This window comes from Pipistrellus hanaki (assembly GCF_964339955.1).
Source record: "Pipistrellus hanaki genome assembly, chromosome: 7".
Classification (NCBI taxonomy): Eukaryota; Metazoa; Chordata; class Mammalia; order Chiroptera; family Vespertilionidae; genus Pipistrellus; species Pipistrellus hanaki.
Window position 1 is genome coordinate 53,721,776 of NC_140509.1, and position 21,095 is coordinate 53,742,870.

Consider the following 21,095-nt stretch of genomic DNA (forward strand, 5'->3'; position numbering starts at 1 on the left):
CCTTCACTGAAGGGCCACCTATAACGTGCAGCACCTCCTTCACAGAGGAGCTACTTTCTCACCAAAGTGAAGGCCACGGCCCGGGCCATATATATTAAGTATAAACTTGAAGTAGTGTATCAGGCACAGAGAGAATGTAACCCCCAAAATACTATGTGGTACCTGACTTTAGGGGCTTTATGAATCTAAGACGGGAACCCATAAAATTAGAAAATGCTAAGGAAAGACCTAATATTCAGGAGATTACAGAGAGGTACAAATAACCTTGCCTACACCTCTAATTGTTCTTGAGGAAGATTAACTTGCAGCCAAAGTGCTAAAACAAAATTTGCATAAGGTACATTTAAAAATAACAAGTTGCCTGGTAAGCACTGGAGATGTGTCTAAAAGAAAAACAGGTTTTGCAAAATTAAAGCCATAAGTGGAATTAAACCCTAATAATTCAGTACTAGTCCATTTAAATTCCTTGACAATTCTGGTTTTCAGCTTGTTTTTGTTAAATTAAAATTGCTCTAGCCTATCTACAAAGAGAGATAAAAAATAAATTCCTACTTTTTAAAGTTCTGAATTGAATGATATAAAATTAAACATAAAATGCATTGTAAGTGCAAAGTATCCTTCCATTGTTGCCAGAAAACAACTAACAAAGGGGAGGTAAGTAATTTCACTGCCATATTTTCTCACTCTCCTTTACTGAGAACAGTCATTGGCATGGCATAATAAGCTAAAGTATAAACAATTTTTATTTTATACTTTTTACATAGCCTGCTGCGAAGGAAAGTCTGCCAGCTTTCTATATATTGGACAGTGTTTAAGTGCATTAAACTACAGCTTTGGAAATAAGGGGTGGAAACTGGTTTTGTGTCTCAGTTTGTTGTTTCTCTTTTGCACAGTCTCTAGAAATTCATTACATCAATATTTGCAATGAATATTTGTAATTATAATAGAGTGATAGAAGTGCCATATTACTGCAGGCTGTAAATTACCCAGGGACAGTAGCAAATCTTATAGGTGCACTGTCCAATATAGTATTTTCTTTTCTTTACAAAGTAGGAGAGGCCCTTGCCCAAGGGCACTTCTGTAGCTCAGGCCCTTTAGGAGAAAAACTTGGGGGGTAGTTTAGAAGGTTTATTTCCCATAATTTTCTTTCTGAGTAGACTGTAACAACATGAAATCTTGCATACGAGAAGAGATCTTAATCTATTTCAAAACAGAAACAAAAACAATCCCTAAAGTAAATAAATGAGTACTCCCAAAAGGAGGGACTAGGACATTAGCCTTAGAATGGTATTTTACACTAACCCAGAACAGCAAATGGCCTTTGGTTCTAAGTGGTGCAAAGTTCAAACAGCAGAGACAGAAGAGAGAATCTTAATCACAGAAAATGGTGACTCAATATGCCAGTTACGAGAGAGGAAGGATACCATGGTTAGGATAACCAATCTGAGATCTGCTCTTTGCCTCTGTTATCACCATCACCCAGTTACACAGTCCAAGAGCGACAAGGAAAGTCCAAGGGCATAGTGAGGAATGAGTTCCTTAGGCAGTTAGCTACCTGTAGATGCCAGTTCTCTCCTAGCATCTTAAGTGAGTGGTATTAAGGACTATTGAAAATTGGGTTAAACAAAGGACTGCCAGTGAACATGGGTGGATTAATAGCCCGATAGTGAATATGATTATAGTTCTAGAAATTGAGTTCCAGAAACAGTTTTAGAAACAAAACTGCATTAATAGTGTCAGAAAGCTGCTAGATGCATGAATTATTTTCTTACCTTATCACTTGAGATTAAAGACTACTTCTTATTAATATTTATATTTCACTCAGTTCTCAACCCTGTGCCTTGCAGAGAGGAACTGGTTAGAATGTGCTATACTGGACCACTCATTACTCAAACCTAGCTGGATATGTGCTCTGATTTGAAATCCATTATTAGCCTTGATTTGAAATCCATTATTATTCCTGTTTTATACACAAGTAATCACACAGAGTGATTAAGCAGCTTGTGTAAAGTCAAATAACTAATAAGTTACAGATATGAGACAAGAACCCAGGTCTTTGGCCTTTAACCCATGTATCCATTACACAACCCTGTTTACCACTGGGGGTGCCCTGAGTTTGGGTTCAAAGGATCAGCATTAGGTCATGAGATTATTAAGCAAACTTTGTTACTAATCATTTTAAGTAACTACAAGTCTGCTGCATAGAACTAACATTTTACTAAGATGAATGTCAAGGATTAAACTGTTTAAAATGCAGAATTAAACACTGGGCTTTGCCTTTGATTGTGGTTTCTTACTAGTCAACACGCAAGCCTTCTTTAAGAAAAATATTTTTACTTCTTCACCATTAACAAAACAATTAATACAGCTTTTCTTTTCCTATGATGCAGTCAGGCAGGGTAATCTATAGCAAGATATTTTACATACAATAAACTCTCCACTGGGTGAATTAGTAGCCAAGCCCACCTACTTTTTGTGGTTAATTACACTTCACTTGTTTTGTGAGAGGCTGTTCTTATTTAATGTTTTTCCAACAGCTCTGGGAAGTAATGACTTCTGATGTACAGTATGTTGAACATAAAGAACCTTCCCCTTTCTTGTTCAACATATAATTGCTGCATTTGTGCATGCTGTGTAAGCTGAAAGTAACAATAAAAAGTTAATGAAGAAAATAAGTACTAGTTGTAATGAGCTAGTAATATTGTTAGATTTGTATGTGGAGTCTATTTTTATTGTTGAAAGTGGAATACAATCAATAAGAATATGTAATCAAACTGCACATGCTTTCATCTCTTGAGATCTCTCTGAAAAGGAGCTAAGCTATCTTTACCTTCAAAAGCATACTCTAAATTCAATCTTCAGCATAATCGTTTTAAATAAGCACTCCCCATGTTTTAGGTTCTTGTAGTACAAAAAGATACATTTTTAAATAGACTTTTATTGCTTTCTAAGCATAAAACATAACTTTCTTTTAATTTTCAAGTTAATTTTAATTATGCAAAATAATGTGAATAGATTCTCTTCATTTAAAAACCTGAAATATTACAAATAAAGTTCTCTTTGACTATTCCCCTATATCTACCTCTCCCAAACCTCCCTCTTCCCCGTGTCCTCCAACCACTGTTATTATCAGATAGATGAGATTTATTCTACTTTGTTCTCACATTTACACATAATCATCATCATAAAAAAAACCTACACATCCCCCAAAAAGTTTCTTTTAATGCTATATATTTCAATATTAATTATTTTACATTAATATAATTGAGTACTAAATAAATAATATGATCAACATGTTCCTACCAAAGCCCATATTTTAAGGTGTTTTTTGCTTTTGTAGATCCCCAGGGAAATGCAATTTGTTAATTGTTTGGCACTTTTAAGTGCCAGAAAAATCCTAAGGTGTGAAGGTGAGAACTGATAGTCACAGCCTATTGTTAGTATAATTAGAAGTCATCAGAAGCTAATTAGTACCACATTAAAGTGATAAATTATGAACTACAATATCTGCAGCTGAGACCAGGACTAATTCCCTAAATTTAAAGAGTTAAATTTTAAGACCCTCAAACTTGCTTCATTCACAGCTTTTTATATTCTCCACTTCTATTCTTAAATTAAGATTTCATATAGGTCTCCAAATTCTACCACTTTTCTATAACAGCATACCAAGCTTGACCAATTTTCCCTTAAAGGAGAAATTAATGCCAAGATCAGTAAATTTTAAGTTGTTTTCTAGATTTAACTTACAGTTATGCTTATAATGATTTTTCTGTGATTAGTTCTTGAATTTCAACACTTATCTTAGCATATATATCATTAATTTAACCTTAATCAATTGAATAAATACAGAGTTGCAAAAGAATTAGCATAGTAACCAAGAAACTGATGGTACCAATTTTAACTAGGATGGTAAACTTAAGAGAGCTATCTGAAGACATCATTTTGCTTCACTCGTGCCTTCTTTTATTTTTTAAAAAAATTTATAATTTACTCACATTCATAAAACATTTGATCTTATCAAAGAGGGCAAAAGATAAAAAGTTCAGATCAGCTCAGAGACTGTGAAGCCTTCATTCTAATGACAGGACTAGGCTATCTCAGTTTAGCAAAATTTTTTTACCAGTTTTCAAGGAGTGTAAATTAGTAAAACATGTATATGGTTTAAAAGAATTCAGAGTCCTAAAGAAGACATAAAGTGAACAGTTAAAGTCTCTCATCCCATTCCCTCCCACCAGCTGCCTCTCCCCAGAGGTGACCACTGTAAAACAACTCTTTGTTTCTCATTTGAAACATTTTTCATGCATGTAAAATCCACTGCCCATCCCAAGGGGGTCAAACTATAATACATTTCTGTATCTTGCTTTTTTCACATGATTCTTTGAAATCTGAAAGATGAGACAGAGGGCTGAAAACCAGGACAAAGGCTTTATTAGAGGAGAAGGACCCTGCACATAGAGCATACAGCCTTCTCGTACCAATATTAGAAATAAATATGTCACTGCACTTGTCTCTCAGCAGCTCATTTTCCTCCTTCTGGAAATGGAGAAGAGGGCAACCCAAACTCAGAAAAGCTAAAACATGCCAGTAAAACTTTAAGCCACAGAATGGAAGCTGCAGATAATAAAGGTACATAAATAAAATCCTGTATAATAAAATCCTAACATGCAAATTGACCGAACAGTGGAATGACTGGTCATTATAATATGCACTGACCACCAGGGGCAGACGCTCAACAGTAAGGAGAGAGGGATCCAGAACTTCAAGAGGTATTTCTGACTGCCAGCAGACAGACATCCCCCAAGGGTCCTGGACTGTGAGAGGGCGCAGGCTGGGCTGAGGGACTCCTTCCTCCCAGTGCATGAATTTTGTGCACTGAGCCTCTAGTGTATTATAAGAAGGAATGGGCCTAGTGTGTTTGGCTCAGTGAATAGGATGTCAGCCAATGGACTGAAGGGTCCCAGGTGTGATTCTTATCAAGGGCACATGCCTAGGTTGCAGGCTCGATCCCCAGTAGGGGGCGTGCAGGAGGTTGCTGATCAATGATTCTCTTTCATCATTGATATTTCTACCTCTCTCTCCTCTCTGAAATCAATAAAGTATATTAAAACACACAGACACACCTTTAAAAAAAACAAAACAAAAACACAAAACTTGGGATTTAAAAAAACGTACTAATTATTCTGCAGTGTTTTTTGTTATGTTGGGTTATTTATTATGTTTTTTTGTGTAACATTCCACTAACACTTTTCTTTCTTTAAATGTCATATTGATATTGCTTTACATAATAACAAAGTTAAAAAATTAGGAATGTCCCATGAAGAGTGCCTTAGAGTCTGATTACAGCTCACACCCTTCAGTCCGTGGGCCAATGCTCTATCCACTGAGCCAAATCAGCCAGGGTTGCAAAGGACATAATAAGGTACAGTCACAGGAAGACATGGTCCAGGTACACTACTTTAAAAGGCACATACTATACATGTGTGATTCAAATGTTTATTTTGATCTATAACACTACAGTGACAGAAGGGTCAATCATCTAAAGATTTAAATGAATACTATGTCCACGTCCCTGGAGAGATACACAGTTGTACAAAGCTGGCAGATATAGCCCAGCTGGAAACGTGCTTGGCAAACATGTTTCAATCTCTTCTACCACAGTTAACAAGAGGTTTTGGGAAATTTCAGGCAATGAAGGTAAGGTGAAAATATGTGGTCTATTAATAACTGCTAGTCAGATGAGAAAAAAACTGTGTAAACTATTGCTAAAACTACTGAGAAAGGTGAACCATTAGTTAAAAAAAACTCATAAAAATGTTTAAACTTAATAATCATGTTGTACTAGAGAAGTCTATACTTTGAAATGTTATGCTTTATATATTGTAATGATCTATTTTTTGTATACAAGAGTATCCTATTATTAATAGAATACGAAGTTATACACTTACTTTCTCAGGAGTGGCTAGAGATACTTTTACATTAAATTTAGTAGTTTTTTCGATTGATTACCTTTGTAACCAATATGAATGTATGTATGTATGTATGTATGTATGTATGTATGTGTGTGTATACTGTTGACACTATTACAGATGTCCTCCATTTCCACCCGCTTTTCCCACTCCCACCCAAATCCCCTCATCCCCGCCTTCTCCAACTGTTGTCTGTGTCCATGGGCTATGCATATGTGTTCTTTGGCTAATCTCTACACCTTCTTTCATCCAGTGCCCCCCACACTCCCTCCACCATGTAAACTCAGGATTGGTAGAATAAATGTAAACCGAACTGTCTTCTTGGCAAATGGCTACAATAGATGCTTATAGTGCACTTTTATAAATGTGGCTCGCTTACCTGTTTTTCAAAATGTAGTTATTACATTTTAACCTACATCTGCCTCTCCTGGCCATATGATAAATTCACTAAATAGATCCACAAGTTATATGTCCTTAGGCTAAAAATAAAGGTCACCTAACTTACTTTGGTCCCTTAGGTAATTTACTCAGGTCCCACTATCTGACATCAAAGTCAAGTTTATGGGAGAAAAACACCAACAATGCAAACCCCAGTAGTTGGGAGGTGAATTTAAAAAGCTCCCAAGTCAGTACTTTCCTCAAATGTTAAACAATTCACTGTGGCATTATAGATACAAGCCTCCAGCAAAAGTTACACTTGAACAATTAAGAAAAGCAGGAGCAAAACAAATGAATTCAGGGATGGAGAAACAAATTAATGGTTTCTCATAGTACTATGCCAAATTACATTTTCATATTAACAAGTGTATAAACCACCCAAGCATCACCAATGACATGCTGGATCAAGCTTAATTACAGAAAATAGCCCAGAACCAGGATTATCCCCTAAATGTAATTATGGATTCTATATACTAGGGTATGAAATTCATTTATATTATTTGGAAAATTTTTATATTCATAATGCAAAGTTTTTTTTTTTTTTACAACTGCTCGTGTTACAATGACCATCTACCAAATGCTTATGTTCCTGTGAAGGCTCAGAAGGTGATGTAGGTGTTTCTCAGAGAAAGAAATTTGAAACACATGTTCACATTACAGTGCACTGTGTGCATATAGATAAGAGCACCTGCATAGTAGAAAAGGTAACATACTTTAGAGTAAAACCAGGATTTAATTCCCAACTCTATCACTTACTACTTAAAGGATTTTAGACAAGTCCTAATCTCAGTATTAGCTTCTTTTTCTGTAAAACGAGGATGATTCACTTATGTAACAAATATATACTGAACACCTATTATGTGTTAAATAGTACTTTACATTGGTTATTTTAGAATCAGAATAACAAAACTTGGCTGGTGTTCATTAGAGGTATGTATGTTACCCAATTGCAAGAGCAGACTATTAATAAAACGGGGTCAAATTCACAGACTAAAACCCAAAGGAATTCCCAACAGGAGCTAGACATACATGGGCTATACAAGGTGATGTGAAGTCTGCTTTCCAGAGATTATCAGGTTATTGGTATTCATTATGGATCCTTGTGTTTTCTCCAGTTATTTCAACTAAACTCAGTCAAGAGCTTTCTACACAATTTGTAAGGTAAAGTACTGACCTCTAATTCAAAAGTTTGGGGGAGGGATGTAGATGTATTAAAGATTTGCCAAGTTGCTTTCAATTCAGGCGTTTTCAAAGAAATACTTATAAGAAGACCTTTTTGGTATAATAATTTAATGGCCTAGTCTAATCTACAAGTGAAATAAATTATTTGAATCAGACTAGAAAATCAGAATGGAATAACAAAAAACACACATGAGGTTTAAAATGAAATTATGGAGACTCAACTTTCCTCAAATGAAATTGCACCACCCTAAAAAAGTAACATGGTAACTCTTACCTACAAAATTATTGTAAGGGCAAATGAGATAACTGTTGCTCTGGCTGATTTTGCTCAATGATTAGAGTGTCGGCCCTAGGCTGAAAGGTCGTGGGTTTGATTTCCAGTCAAAGGCACATACCTTGGTTGCAGGCTGAATCTCCCCTCTACCCCTACCCCTCCACTTTAAGAAGAATAAATGAAAAAAAAAAATCCTCAGATGAGGATTTAAAAAAAGATAACTGTCATAAAAATGATTAGTAACCTACAAAGCACTAAAAAATATAAATTATTTCAGAGTGAGTAGAAACTAAAAATGATCCCAAGGTATCTCTTTTAGTGAAGATACCTATATGCATAAATGGTAAAAGATCTGCAAAAATTATCCTGGCTGAGGAGGGGCCATTTGTAGCTATAACAGTAATAAATTTTGCTTGCTTGTTAATGATGAAGGATCACTGTACTTCATAGCTAGCAAGCAACAGTCATTTCTAAATATTATAGAAGAATAAAACATTTATGGATAAGACCACTAGAAATAAAAAAAACCTAAGATGTGGATTGATTTTTAAATTAAGTCAATAAGATATATCAGCCATAAGTCAAACTTTCTAGACATGCTTCTTTTTGGGAGAAAAATTTCCTTGTTCCCCATGTTTTTAGGGTAGTTTTAATTTCACATGCCAAAGTCAACCTGCAGATTGTTACTTCTATAGAGAGAGGCTTTTAACACATTGCCAAGCACTCCATTAAAATTAAATAAAGTTATTGCTAATATCTTACTAAAAATATGCAATATTTTTAACAAAAAAATTAAAGTTTATTTTATATGCAACAAATGTGACTAATACATGCTAATAATTAATTTTAATCCAAATGTGTGAGATATAAAAATATAATTTCAATAACTTCAGTAAAAATCTTTTCACCATAAAAATAAGCAAAATAAAATAAATGATATAGCACTGAAGTAGAATACTTCTGCTAAAACAGTACTTGCATCAATATTTTACAACTATATATCAGTTTAAGTAGGTTGAAAAAGTAAAAAATCTTAGACTAAGGGATAAAGAGGTCTCTACAGAGACATAATGATACCATGATGGGGGAAGATGGGTAATCATGAGCAGAAAATTTTAAATGTTCATAGTAGTAATGCAAGTATTTGACACATATGTGTGGGTAAATTTATCAGAGTTATGCATGGAGCAGCCAAGACTATCAGATCTGTTAACAATAAAAATACATATTTTAAATGTTACAAATATTTTAATTTATCTTTGAATCAGAATGACACAGAACTAAACAGCCATTTCTACTACCATTGTTCAGTAAAAGAAAACATAATTTAGAGAGCAATGTCAAAAGACTAATTTCTTTTTTTTTTTTTTTTTTAAATATATTTTATTGATATTTTGCAGAGAGGAAGGGAGAGAGAGATAGAGAGCTAGAAACGTCGATGAGAGAGAAACATCGACCAGCCGCCTCCTGCACACCCCCCACAGGGGATGCGCCCGCAACCAAGGTACATGCCCCTGACCGGAATCGAACCCGGGACCCTTCAGTCCGCAGACCGACGCTCTACCACTGAGCCAAACCAGTTTCGGCAAAAGACTAATTTCTTACCATGAATAGATCCCACTGACCATGTCATAGTTCTGACATGAAGCATTCACACTGCTGGGTCCAGCTGCTTTAGAAATAAGTAGCACCACCAAGCCCCTCAACTGGAGGTTATTCCGGCTATCTTGTACAAGTCCCCTGCAACAAATAAATAAAAGAATAAGATTAATATCCTATCTGATAAAGAGGGATGCCGGGAACTGAAACCTAACATTGTCACTGGTAATAAAATGTAAAAAGAGCTGGCCAACCTTGATGGCTGTGAATGGTCGGAGCTAGGTATTAACTCATCATCTAGTTGAGATAGTGGTGGTTGAGGAAACTTTAATTTGTTAATCATATGTAAATGTAAATTCTTGTTGATTTTCTGTTGTTGGAACTTCCCGCCTAAGAGATGTCTTTGTCTCAGAATCTCAATAGAAGGAATGGTAAAAGGCCACAGCAGGGGTTAGTCTTCCCACTAGGGGTGGACTTCCCGCTTGGCCCCAATTCTCCCAAATTAACTCTTTTCCAGTCTCTCTCTTCATTTTAGCGTGTGGCCTTCTCCAGAAACTGGACCCTGAGTGGGCCCTGAACCACGTGGGTCGTATTAAGGAATCCCACAGAGGGAATATGCTCATTGATCCTCATGCCATTGCAAAGATGATGGTGCCCACAACCAATAAGGAGGGAGTATGCTAATTGACTGTCCCACCCTCAAAGGTGGTGGCATCCACAGCCAATAAGGAGGAAATATGCTAATTGACTGCCACACCCTTGGATGCCAGCGGCCCAGGGTCCCCGAGGCTTAGATAACCAGGGCCGGCTGAGGATTGCACTGCCAGCAGAGGCAGCAGCAGAGGTGTGATGTGGCATCGCCTTCCCGATTGCCGGGTTGCCTCCCACCCTGAGGGCTTCTGGACTGTAAGAGGGGGTAGGCCTGGCTGAGGTACGCCCCCTCCAGTGCATGAATTTTCATGCACGAGGTCTCTAGTATTTTCATAAGATCAGTCAGATTATATTAGCAAATTGCTGCAAATATGCTCATAATTCCAATATTAGACAATGGGACCTGTTGAAAATAAGATTGAGCCCAGCCAGTGTTGCTCAGTGGTTGAGCATCAACCTATGAACCAGGAGGTCATGGTTCAATTACTGGTCAGGGCACATGCCTGGATTGCAAGCTTGGTCTCCAGTAGAGGGTATACAGGAGGCAGCCAATCAATGATTCATTCTCATCACTGATGCTTCTATCTCTTTCTCCCTCTCCCTTCCACTCTGAAATCAATAAAAATATATTTTAAAAAAGAAAAAGGATTGGGGGAAGAAAGAATGAATAGAAGGAAACCACGAATTCAGCAAACAACTGGAAAAACCATGGCTGGTTTTAAAAGTGACAATCTGACACAGTGGGGATTGATGATCTGGCTTTCTCCTCTTTCTGGGTTTTCCCACTGTCTATATCCAACCTTTCAATAGTAACCATTTGCTCTGATAACAAGAGGAACCCACAGTTTTAAACTGTTTGTGGCAGTCAATAGCAACTAAAATAATTACAAAAGGTATGTCTTAGATAAAGAGATATTTGATGATGGTGGTTGATGCACTTATTTTAGAAGTAAAATGGAAAAGAATGCCATGAGCAAGTATCTTGCCATTTCCTATTATTTATGAAAAATATTATCACTCTAGAAAACAATGAAGTTTTGACTTAGAATGTCTTTTTTTGTTTTTGTTTTTGTTATGAGAATTGAACTTCTATAGTTTTTACTATAACTAAGGCTAGGAATACTTTCCTGAATACACTTTGTCATTTGTTTTTAAATATTGCAAATGGTTGTCATACAAGAACTAAATGGCATCATTAAAAAAAAAGAAAACTATGGGTAATATATTGTAATAAATTAATATTTAGAATAATGCTCATGACAATAATCAAATAGATTATAGTATATATAAATAATACACAAATATAATTCTTGATTGTGGTAAAAAAAATTAAATATTTTTATTATAATACTTCAATGAATTATTAAGACTTCCATGGTGAATTCTGAACAAAGAATCAATTGAAATTAATTAACTAAGCCAAAATTAACGAGTTAGTCTATTACTTAAAAAAAAACACACACACAACACTTTGCTCCTCATGCCTCTACACAGGAATTTTAAAAAGGGCCCCTTCTTGCCCTTTCATTACTTTCAAAATAACAGAGATCTTCAGGCTCTTTGCAAAGGAAAAGCTGTAGCTGTTTTTCTACTTATGTCTTCTCCTCAATCTAGTAAGTGATCTTCAGCAAGTTAGAAGGATTAGTTATTTTAAAAAATAAGTTCTAGTCTGGCCAGTGTGGCTCAATGGTTGAGCGTTTACCCATGAAACAGGAAATCACGGTTCAATTCCCTGTTCCATTCCCAATCAGGGCACATGCCAGGATTGTGGGCTTGATTCCCAGAATGGAGTGTGCAGGAGGCAGCCAATCAATGATTCTCTCTAATCATTGATGTTGCTATCTCTCTCTCCCTCTCCCTTTCTCTCTCTTAAATGAATAAAAACATATTTAAAAAATAAAAGTTCTAATTTCCTAGGAAAGAAAGTTAATTAAGTGATTAAGATATAACACAATAGAAATAATCATCAGAAATTTAAAATCCTATTAAAATTTGCTTAAATCCTATAGACCTGAACCACAGGGAGGCTAGGACACATCTTATTTTAGAAAAAGAAAAGTGAATGGGAGCCCTTTCAAACTACAAATTTTTTGCTTTAAACTATACATTTTAACTTATATTACTTATCCTTATTTACTTATTACTGAAGGTTAATCTTTATTCTTCCATTTCTCTGTAATATTAAAGAGAAGGGAAAAGAGGAAGGTGAGGCTGTGTGTGTGTGTGTGTGTGTGTGTGTGTGTGTGTGTGTGTGTATTTTGGGGATTAAGCCTGGTTAGGGATAAGAATATGATGATACAGTAAGAACTCTATATATATCAGAACTGATTTAAGCATTTTACTGTATATTAACCAAAACTAACTTACAACACCCTAAGGGAAGCTACCCTGTTTATCATGACTTTACAGATGAGGAAAATGAGGGAGACAGGTGGTAGAGCCTAGATGGAGCCAGGATTTGAACCCATATCAATTGCTCTTGGCTCTATAGTGATTCTCCATCTGCTTCACCTCACGAACAAAACTTGTTGCTAAGTCAAATAAGAATAAGAACAGTGCTACTTTAGAATCAGGTTTAAAAAATCCCGCTTACCAGTATTCAGTAGTTGTGTGACTCAGATATTGATCTTTTCTATAAAATGAGGTTAATTATGTATACTTTCCATAGTCATGTATGGAAGAGACAACATGAGTAATGTATAGAACACTATGGAAGAACATGGTAGGTGATCGAGTGATCACAAAATTACATTCTCTTTCCTTATTACTGTTTTGCAATCTATTTTTTCTCAACTCCTATTTTCTCTTTCTTCTACTCTGTTTCTCCTTCTGTCTCTCAGAGTCCTCTCCACTGTGCTAGCATATATAACTCCTGTAAATACTGTTTCATTTTCTACCTCCCAGAACAATAAAAGTTAAGCAATTCTTCCTATCCTCATTCCAAACATCACATATCATTAAAACAGCGGCCACTTTCAGATGCATTACTGAAAAGGCCAGGAAAAGAAAGTGGAGAACTGGTTAACAGAAATCAAGAGAGCAGTCAGAAAAGCATGCCTTCTAACCATTGATTTTCATGTAAGATGGCAGGTAACAAGCGGGAGAACAGATTAACAGTGTGAGTAAATTAATAATTGTTTTCAAAACACCTTTAATTTCACTTCATTAACACCCTTAAAAAAACACACACAGAACCAAAAGGTTAAGAAAATTTGCTCCTGAGCATACCCTGCCTCCCAACCCCTACCACAAGGCTCTAAATCTACAGAGGTACGATGTTTCCTGCAGTCCAGGTCACACTTCACCTGGAACACTATGATTTATTCTCAGTGCCTCTTTCAGGAGGGATGGTGACAAACCAGAGCATATCCAGAAGATGATAAAATCATGCATGGCTGAAAAAAACAAACAATGGATGCTAGCTAGATTGGTAAAGTTGGTGTTCTTGCTAGGGGTGCCTCTCTCGGTATATGTAGAATTCAGACCGAGCCTTAAAAGATGGCCAGATTTAAGCAGAGAATGAAAGTACGTAGGAGTGAGAAGGGGTTATTGGAATGGAAAGAAAGGTATCTTAGGAGAAATGAATAGGTTGTGCAGTGATAAGAAGGTGGAAAAATGGGAAGCAGGTACAGGAGCTGCGGAGCTACCCATTTGGGAAGCCCAGAAAAAGACAGCGTAAAGAGTGAAGGACCATAAAAGGCAGGTTTAGAGTTGGGACTTCATTCTGCGGGCAATCTGAAGGCATGGATGGTTTGTCAGCAAAGGAGTAGCGCGATGAGAGCTAACGAATAAAACAGTTACTCTGACTATGGTGTGTGGAGTGCAGTGAAAAGGAGAGAAAAGATTAGTTAGGAGTAGCTTCTTCCAACAGTCCTGGTGAGAGATAATGAGGGCCTCAATTAGGGTAGTGGCAGCAGGGAGGGAAGAGAAAAGCTGAATAAAGGCAACAGAATGGAGGAGGAATAGGATAGTCTGGTCAATTGACTGTATGTGGGAGACACTGGGATGGGATCAAGAAGCAAAGGAAAGGTAAGGGGTGAATTTAAGATTCAAACAGGTATCTTGGAGGTGAAGATGTTATTATAAGCAGAGATTGGAAAAAAAGAAAAGTTAATGGGGAATTAATGAGTTAGTTTTGGACATGCTACATTTGAATGCAAGAAGGACTTCCAGATGGAGATGCCCAGCAGGCAGCTGGAAATGCTGTGGGTGTGGATTTGGGAAGCATCTTCACAGAGGTGATGGCTGAAGCAGCAGGAATTGATGGATAAGTTTTTGAGGAGAGAGGGGAAAAAAAAGAGAGAAAAGAAGGGAAGAGAATCCCTGTACTTAGGGGACTGAGGAAAGTGAGTAACCAAGATGAAGGAGCATAGTAAGCCCACAAGCAATAAACAGTGTTTCCACAGACATCCAGAAAGAAGTGTGAACATACACGCACAATGGAGGCAGAGAACTGTAACAGTGCAGTGAACAGAAACTAGCATCAGTAGTTAGTTGCCCCTTCCATGGGCTTTTTTTGTTTGTTTGTGTTACTCCTCACCCGAGGATATTTTTAGAGAGAGTGGAAGAGAGGAGGAAGAGGAGGAGGAGAGAGAAACATCTATGTGAGAAAGACACAACTACTGGTTGCCTCCCACACTCGGTGATTAAGCCTGCAATCAAGGTACGTGCTCTTGATCAGAATCGAACCTGGGACCCTTCAGTCCTCAGGTCGATGCTCTATCTACTGAATCAAACCAGCTAGGCCTTCCATGGGCTTTTATAGTCTGCATTATAAACATCTAATTTGGCACTTAAAACAATGAATAATAAAAATGATAACAACAATGATACAGACAACAACTACTACATACTATAAAGCCAAGCAAGCATGTGCTGTTTTACATGCATATGTCAGAAACCATACAAGGTAACTGGTAAATCTCTTTACAGATGAGGAAAATTAGCGAGAAGGCTTAGAAGAGTTATATAGCTACTAGTCAACTAGTACTAATGGAAATGTCAAGATTTAGACATAATCTGGACTCCAAAGCCCAGACTCAGGTTCAGCTGTGCTATTTAATTATTTGTTCACAGGTACTCCCTCCCAAGTCTGTGAAAATCTTGAGGGCCCTCAGGCTTAGTCATCTCTGGGTGTCCTGTACCCAGCAGAGTAACTGACCCAGAATAGGTCTAAAAAAAAAAAAAAAGCAAATAAGAGAGTAAATAGAAGTAGAGCAGAAGATTGTCCATGTTGAATTCTCACACAAACAGACCTGCTATGCACTGGTCCCACTTTCCTCATTTCTCCTGTTATCCATATGCCATAGCGGATTCTTTAAAAGGGACAGCCAGACAGGAGAAAAACCCCAATACATTCTAAAAAGCACACTGAGATTTATTTATTTATTTTTATTTTAATTTAATTTATTTATTTATTTTTACATATTTTATTGATTTTTTTTATTGCCCCCCTCCCTCCCTCCCACACATCCCCTCCCTCCCCATAGTTTTATGTCCATTGGTTGTACTTATATGCATTTATACAAGTCCTTCGGTTGATCTATTATCTCCCCCTGATCTCCCTACCCTCCCCACTGTAATTTGACAGTCTGCCTGTTGCTTTGCTTTCTCTATATCTGTCTCTTGGTTCATCAGTTTATAATGATCTTTATCATCCACCAATGTGTGAGGTCATGTGGTGTTTCTCTTTCATTGATTGGCTTATTTCACTGAGCATGATGCTCTCCAATTCCATCCAGGTTGCTGCAAATGATGAGAATTCCTTCTTTTTTATGGCAGCATAGTATTCCATTGTGTAGATGTACCATAGTTTTTGGATCCAATCATCTGCTGACGGGCACCTAGGCTGTTTCCAAATTCTGGCTATTGTAGATTGTGCTGCTATGAACATAGGGGTGCAAATATCCTTTCTGATTGGTGTTTCTAGTTTCTTGGGATATATTCCTAGAAGTGGGATTACTGGGTCAAATTTTAATGCTACATATAAAGCTTACTGTATGTAAGAATTATGCTAGATTCAAGGACCTATTCTTAAGTTTTCAGTAGAGAGAACTCTATGTGGTCGGCAAACTGAGGCTCGTGAGCCACAAGCTCTCTTTGGCCCCTTGAGTGTGCTCTCTTTGGCTCTCCCACAAAATACCTCAGCCTGGGCGAGACTATTTTGAAGAAATGGCATTAGAAGTTTAAGTTTAAAAATTTTGGCTCTCAAAAGAAATTTCAGTTGTTGTACTGTTGATATTTGGCTCTGTTCACTAATGAGTTTGCCAACCACCGGCTTAGGAGAACCGACCGAATTCGCGGCTGCATCAGTGCCTGTGAGAGAGGACTGCCCTCATTTTGAACAGAAAATAGGGGTAGTTCTAGATGGAGTTGAGGTAGGATGGCAGAAATGGGGCATGAGAGAACACTTTTTGGATTTATGCTCAAGAGTTCTAATTTGTGCTGGTGATCTTTTGGTAAATTTGAATCAAATATTAAGGAGACAATTTACCACCTTCAAGGGACCATCGCCTTTGAGTCAGCTCAAAGCACCTCAAAGTATAGTGAATGGGAAAGAATCAGCACTGGCCAGACCCCCATGAAGGGAAGTACTCCCTTCATTGCTAACACTTGTAGGGTATGGAGTTTTGTTTTACTATTTTATTATCCCACTTTTACATATCCAATTCCAATAAATCAATCCAGAAAATGTAAGCATAAAAAATGGATGTCAAGTCTAACATACATGATGTGGGCTGATTGCTAAGATTCTAATAATGCTTGTGACTATAATCTCCAGTTAAAAAAAATTTTTTTTAACATTTAAATTCAGATAACTGGAACCAAAGAAGTGATTATAGTGTAAAACTTTTGCCAAAGAACAACAGGAATATTCTGATCTTTTTTAAAACTCTGACTGCAACCTGATAAATTGATTCTGTGATCCACTAACTGGTTGCAACCTGTAGATATTTGAAAAATGGTATTTTAAAGTCATGTGATAAATTAAGTCAAATTAATTATGTAGGAATAGAATTATCACTACTTAAAAACAGAAAATCTGTCCATACACTATGACAAATTTAGTATTGCAACAAAGCATTCAAGTTCTTTAATGACATGAGAAAATATTTAAAATGTTAACTGAAACAAGACAAAAGAATGTAAACTGTATATATAATATGATCTCAATTATGCTTTGATATATTCATACATATATGAATATAAACAAGACCAAGGACAAAAACTAGAAAAAATATGGCAAAAAATTAACATTTTAAATCTGGTATTATTATATAGGTGTTCAACATACAAGATGTCCTTGTATTTTTCCATGTGTTTAAAATATTTAAAGAATGAAAAGAAACAAGATATGAAGAAAATACTCCCACATGGTAACAAGTGTTAATCAATGGGTCTTTAGATTAAGAGTGATTTATTTTATAAATTGTATAAAAGCACAGATTTCTTTGTAAGCCTGGAGGAAAAAAAATCATATTTTAAAAATAAAAGAATTTTAAGAAGGCAAATGACTTATTACATTATACTTGAGTTTCTCATTTAAAGAAAAAAATTCAACCTCAGAGTACTATGTTGAGTGCTTATTAAGTTCTTATATTTTACCTTTAATTCTCTAAGATTTAGACACAAGGTCAAAGTTTACAAACTTCTAGTTTGTTAGAAAGTTAAAATAGTATCAAAAACAGTGATATTACTCAGTTGTAATAGAAAAAAAAAACTAACATTCAGGAAGTTGTTTTTTAAAGCACTGTAATTTTAGGGAGACTAAAAATAGTCAGCATGTCATAGATTTTTAAACAAAATTAGCAGAAGAACGGTAGGTTAATTTCCATTGACAAAATGACCCAAATTGTATTATTCCTGCCATATCTATCCTGAGACTAAACTGCCCTAGACTTGAAACAACTTTAGGGCCTGAGGTGACCAGCCTTTAGCATCAGGGAGCTGTGGCAGCACTGACATGGCTTGAGGGCCACATGTACAGCCCACCCAAATTAAATCCCGGAGGGACAGCTGGGCCAAGGAGCTGCCTCACCAGAGCCCTCCCAAAGCTTCAATTAGGTTTGATGGGCCTGTGGCCGAAGACAAGCAGGCGCTGGGAAAAAAAGTAAGTAACAGAAGAGAAAGCAGAATGGGGGTAGGGCAGAAGGATTGTTGAGCAGGGGGAAATCAAGCAGGAGCTTTTCAGACATGGCTACCAAACACCAGTAGTTTAGTGAAATATGACTGAAATTTTAAGAAATATAAAATAATGCCATAATTGAGCAAATTTGCAGCAAGATGTAGGTTGGCCACCTTAGAATTAAACATACCATCAGGAAAACAAAAACAAAAAAAACCCACAAAGATTTCCTTGCTCAAATGGTATCTGAAGATTTATTTTAAAATATTAATGTAGTAAAACAGGGCCATTTAAAAAATAATATTTTGGTCACACTGGAAAGTCTGTTAAAATGATCTCATATAATAATTTTTACATACAGACCCCTTTTGTTCACATTAAAAAAATTAATTTAGTGTTGAAGCAAAGGAGCAGAAAAATGGAGTGCTGGAATACAGGCATCATTATACTGCACAGACACATGAGGCTCACACCACCACTCAAGAAGGGACACTGGCTAAGAGCAAAAGAACTGTAAACTACACTTCCCACTACCAGTCTGTCTGCACGGGAATAAATCATCCAAAAGGGAACGAGTGCTCCCTTCTCAACAGGCAGTTCTGATTTCAATAGACAGCCACTAAAACACAAGAGAACGGCTCTCGGATTAATCTGCTATAATTTTCTATGGTTTTATTCATCTAGCATAAAGCATGTTTTTATCAAAAAGAATGTCTCAATGTAAGCAATAAATATTTATTTAGTTCTTCAAGCATCAGCCCTGTTATCTTATGAAGGTGGTTTGATTGTGCAAAAATTAGAGTATTTGCATTAGAAAAAGTTGGAGAAGAAAATCTGGCTTTTAGACATTATCAAGAGGCTAAAGCCAAATAAATGTAAAAGATATAATAGCAGATGGGATAAGCCAGTAAAAACAAGCAAACTGGGAACACTTTGTAGAGAAACAATAGTACTTCAAGGTCAAATTGGAGTGGGGTTGGGGGAGGAGCAAAATTAAATACATCATGGACTTAAGGAGAAATGAGTTTTTGAAAAATGAATGGAAAAACAATTAAATCCTAAAGCTATATTATTGCAACATAAAATCAAGTGTAAAATTTTTAGGGAAATCTCATTTATTTTTCCAAAATCAACACTGAAATCAAAATACAGGAGACCAAAGCATAGAATTGGAAGTGACAGGTGGCAGGACACAATGTTCATCTTCCACAGAAAAAATTTCCGCCAGAGAAAAGACCCCCCGATTGGCAGCCTAAGTTCAAACCTACTTGCTTTCATAATCACATATATTGCCTCCCATACAACATTAAGACCTTATAGTTATTTAAAGTAGCCACCAACAGAGATAGTGAAGAAAAAGTATTTCTATAATAGTGGCATCTCTTAAATTATGTGTGCCACAGAAAAACATTTGATTTTTTTCAAGTTTCATTTATCTAGAATTAATAGAATCACATCAACTGAATGAAGAGAGAGACACGTGCAATAAATTACATACAGGTTATTCTAGTCAATTTAATCCTCAGAAAACAATAACACTTCTCCACTCTAATAGGTCAAAAGGGTCCGGGGGGAAAAAAATCCCTCATTTACCAATTGCCAGCAAGCCACCTGGAGGCAAACTGTCTCATCCGCCCTAGTATACCCCCGAGCTTTCACGGTGCCAGCTCATCTATCCTGACAATCATTCTGAGTGGTAGTACATATTTCCACTTGTTTATTTTGGCTATTATATTTCTCTTCCTGGACTAGGATGTAAGCATGTTATACCATATTTACTTGTCCACATTGTTATTTCCAGGGCTTAGAATAGTGCCTGGCACATAGAGGTATTAAATATTTGTTAAATGAATTAACCAGGTAATCTGCCCAAAATTATATAGCCAATAAATGAGAGACCTGGGGTTTAACTCGGATGTCTGCCCATATTCACCCAATCAACAGAGACAATCTACAGAGAGAATGATCACATCAGCACTGAAACACAGAGAGTAGAAAGGAATGATGGCTTAGAATTAGGGCTTACAAAGTACCTGTCAGATGACAAGTGTGAAAGATTTTAAAGTTCATTTCTCCTAAGCACCTTGAAACTTCTCTTGATTATAGGTCTGGTATATTGAGAGCGGGACAAGCAGTTGGGTGCAGCCTTCTCCTAATGGGCAAGTTCAACAAGCCTCACAGGCAGCACAGAGCCGGAGGATTTGCGGCCCATTAAACACAGGGCCATGGGAAGTCTTGAATAGCCCATTCACACAGAGGCTGAGAAAAGTCTGCAGTGCAGTGAAAGTGTCCAGGTTAAAAACCACAACTAAAAATCAACAACAAAAACCTTCAGACTGCAGGAGTAGCCAGGGTCCACATGACAGCCAACGAGTCTTACAGTGAAATGAGGATCTTCTAAGGCCCAGCTTGTGGCATATGGCCCTGTGCCCTTATGGTGGTCTGTGACAGTCGATCCTCTAGTCCACAAAATTATAACTTTTATGGAAGGAGGAGATCACATTTTTCATCATTCTTTACTGAAAACCTTGGGTCCTTTCCTTGAAATTGGACAGAATGTGAATTTCTCCATGTAAACAGCTGATTAAAGGGCTACTTAGTTAAAAGAAATAATTTATATATGTTCTCTATTTTTATTTCTAGGAACATAGTAAAATAAGACACAACATTTATGTTTGAAGACTTTGTTATCATGCTAATAGCTGTATTTTGTCCTAATTCATGTTAAAATAATTCATTTTTAAAAGGTAAAAGAGAGTTAAGGAAGGCACTTATAGCCATAAAGTGCTGGGAAATGTTAAAAATGTGTGGTTGCCTGGCTGGCATGGCTCAGTGGTTGAGCATCGACCTACATGTGGGC

General features: G+C 36.6%; 1 protein-coding gene across 1 annotated transcript in view; it reads right to left on the reverse strand.

The window, feature by feature from the left end:
* The window catches only part of PDSS2 (decaprenyl diphosphate synthase subunit 2), a 173,846-nt gene that overhangs the window by 105,385 nt on the left and 47,366 nt on the right, over positions 1–21,095 (reverse strand). The window contains exon 2 of the mRNA XM_084890546.1: positions 9,466–9,600. Within this exon, the coding sequence (XP_084746672.1) occupies positions 9,466–9,600 (135 nt within the window). The remainder of the gene's footprint in view (positions 1–9,465; positions 9,601–21,095) is intronic.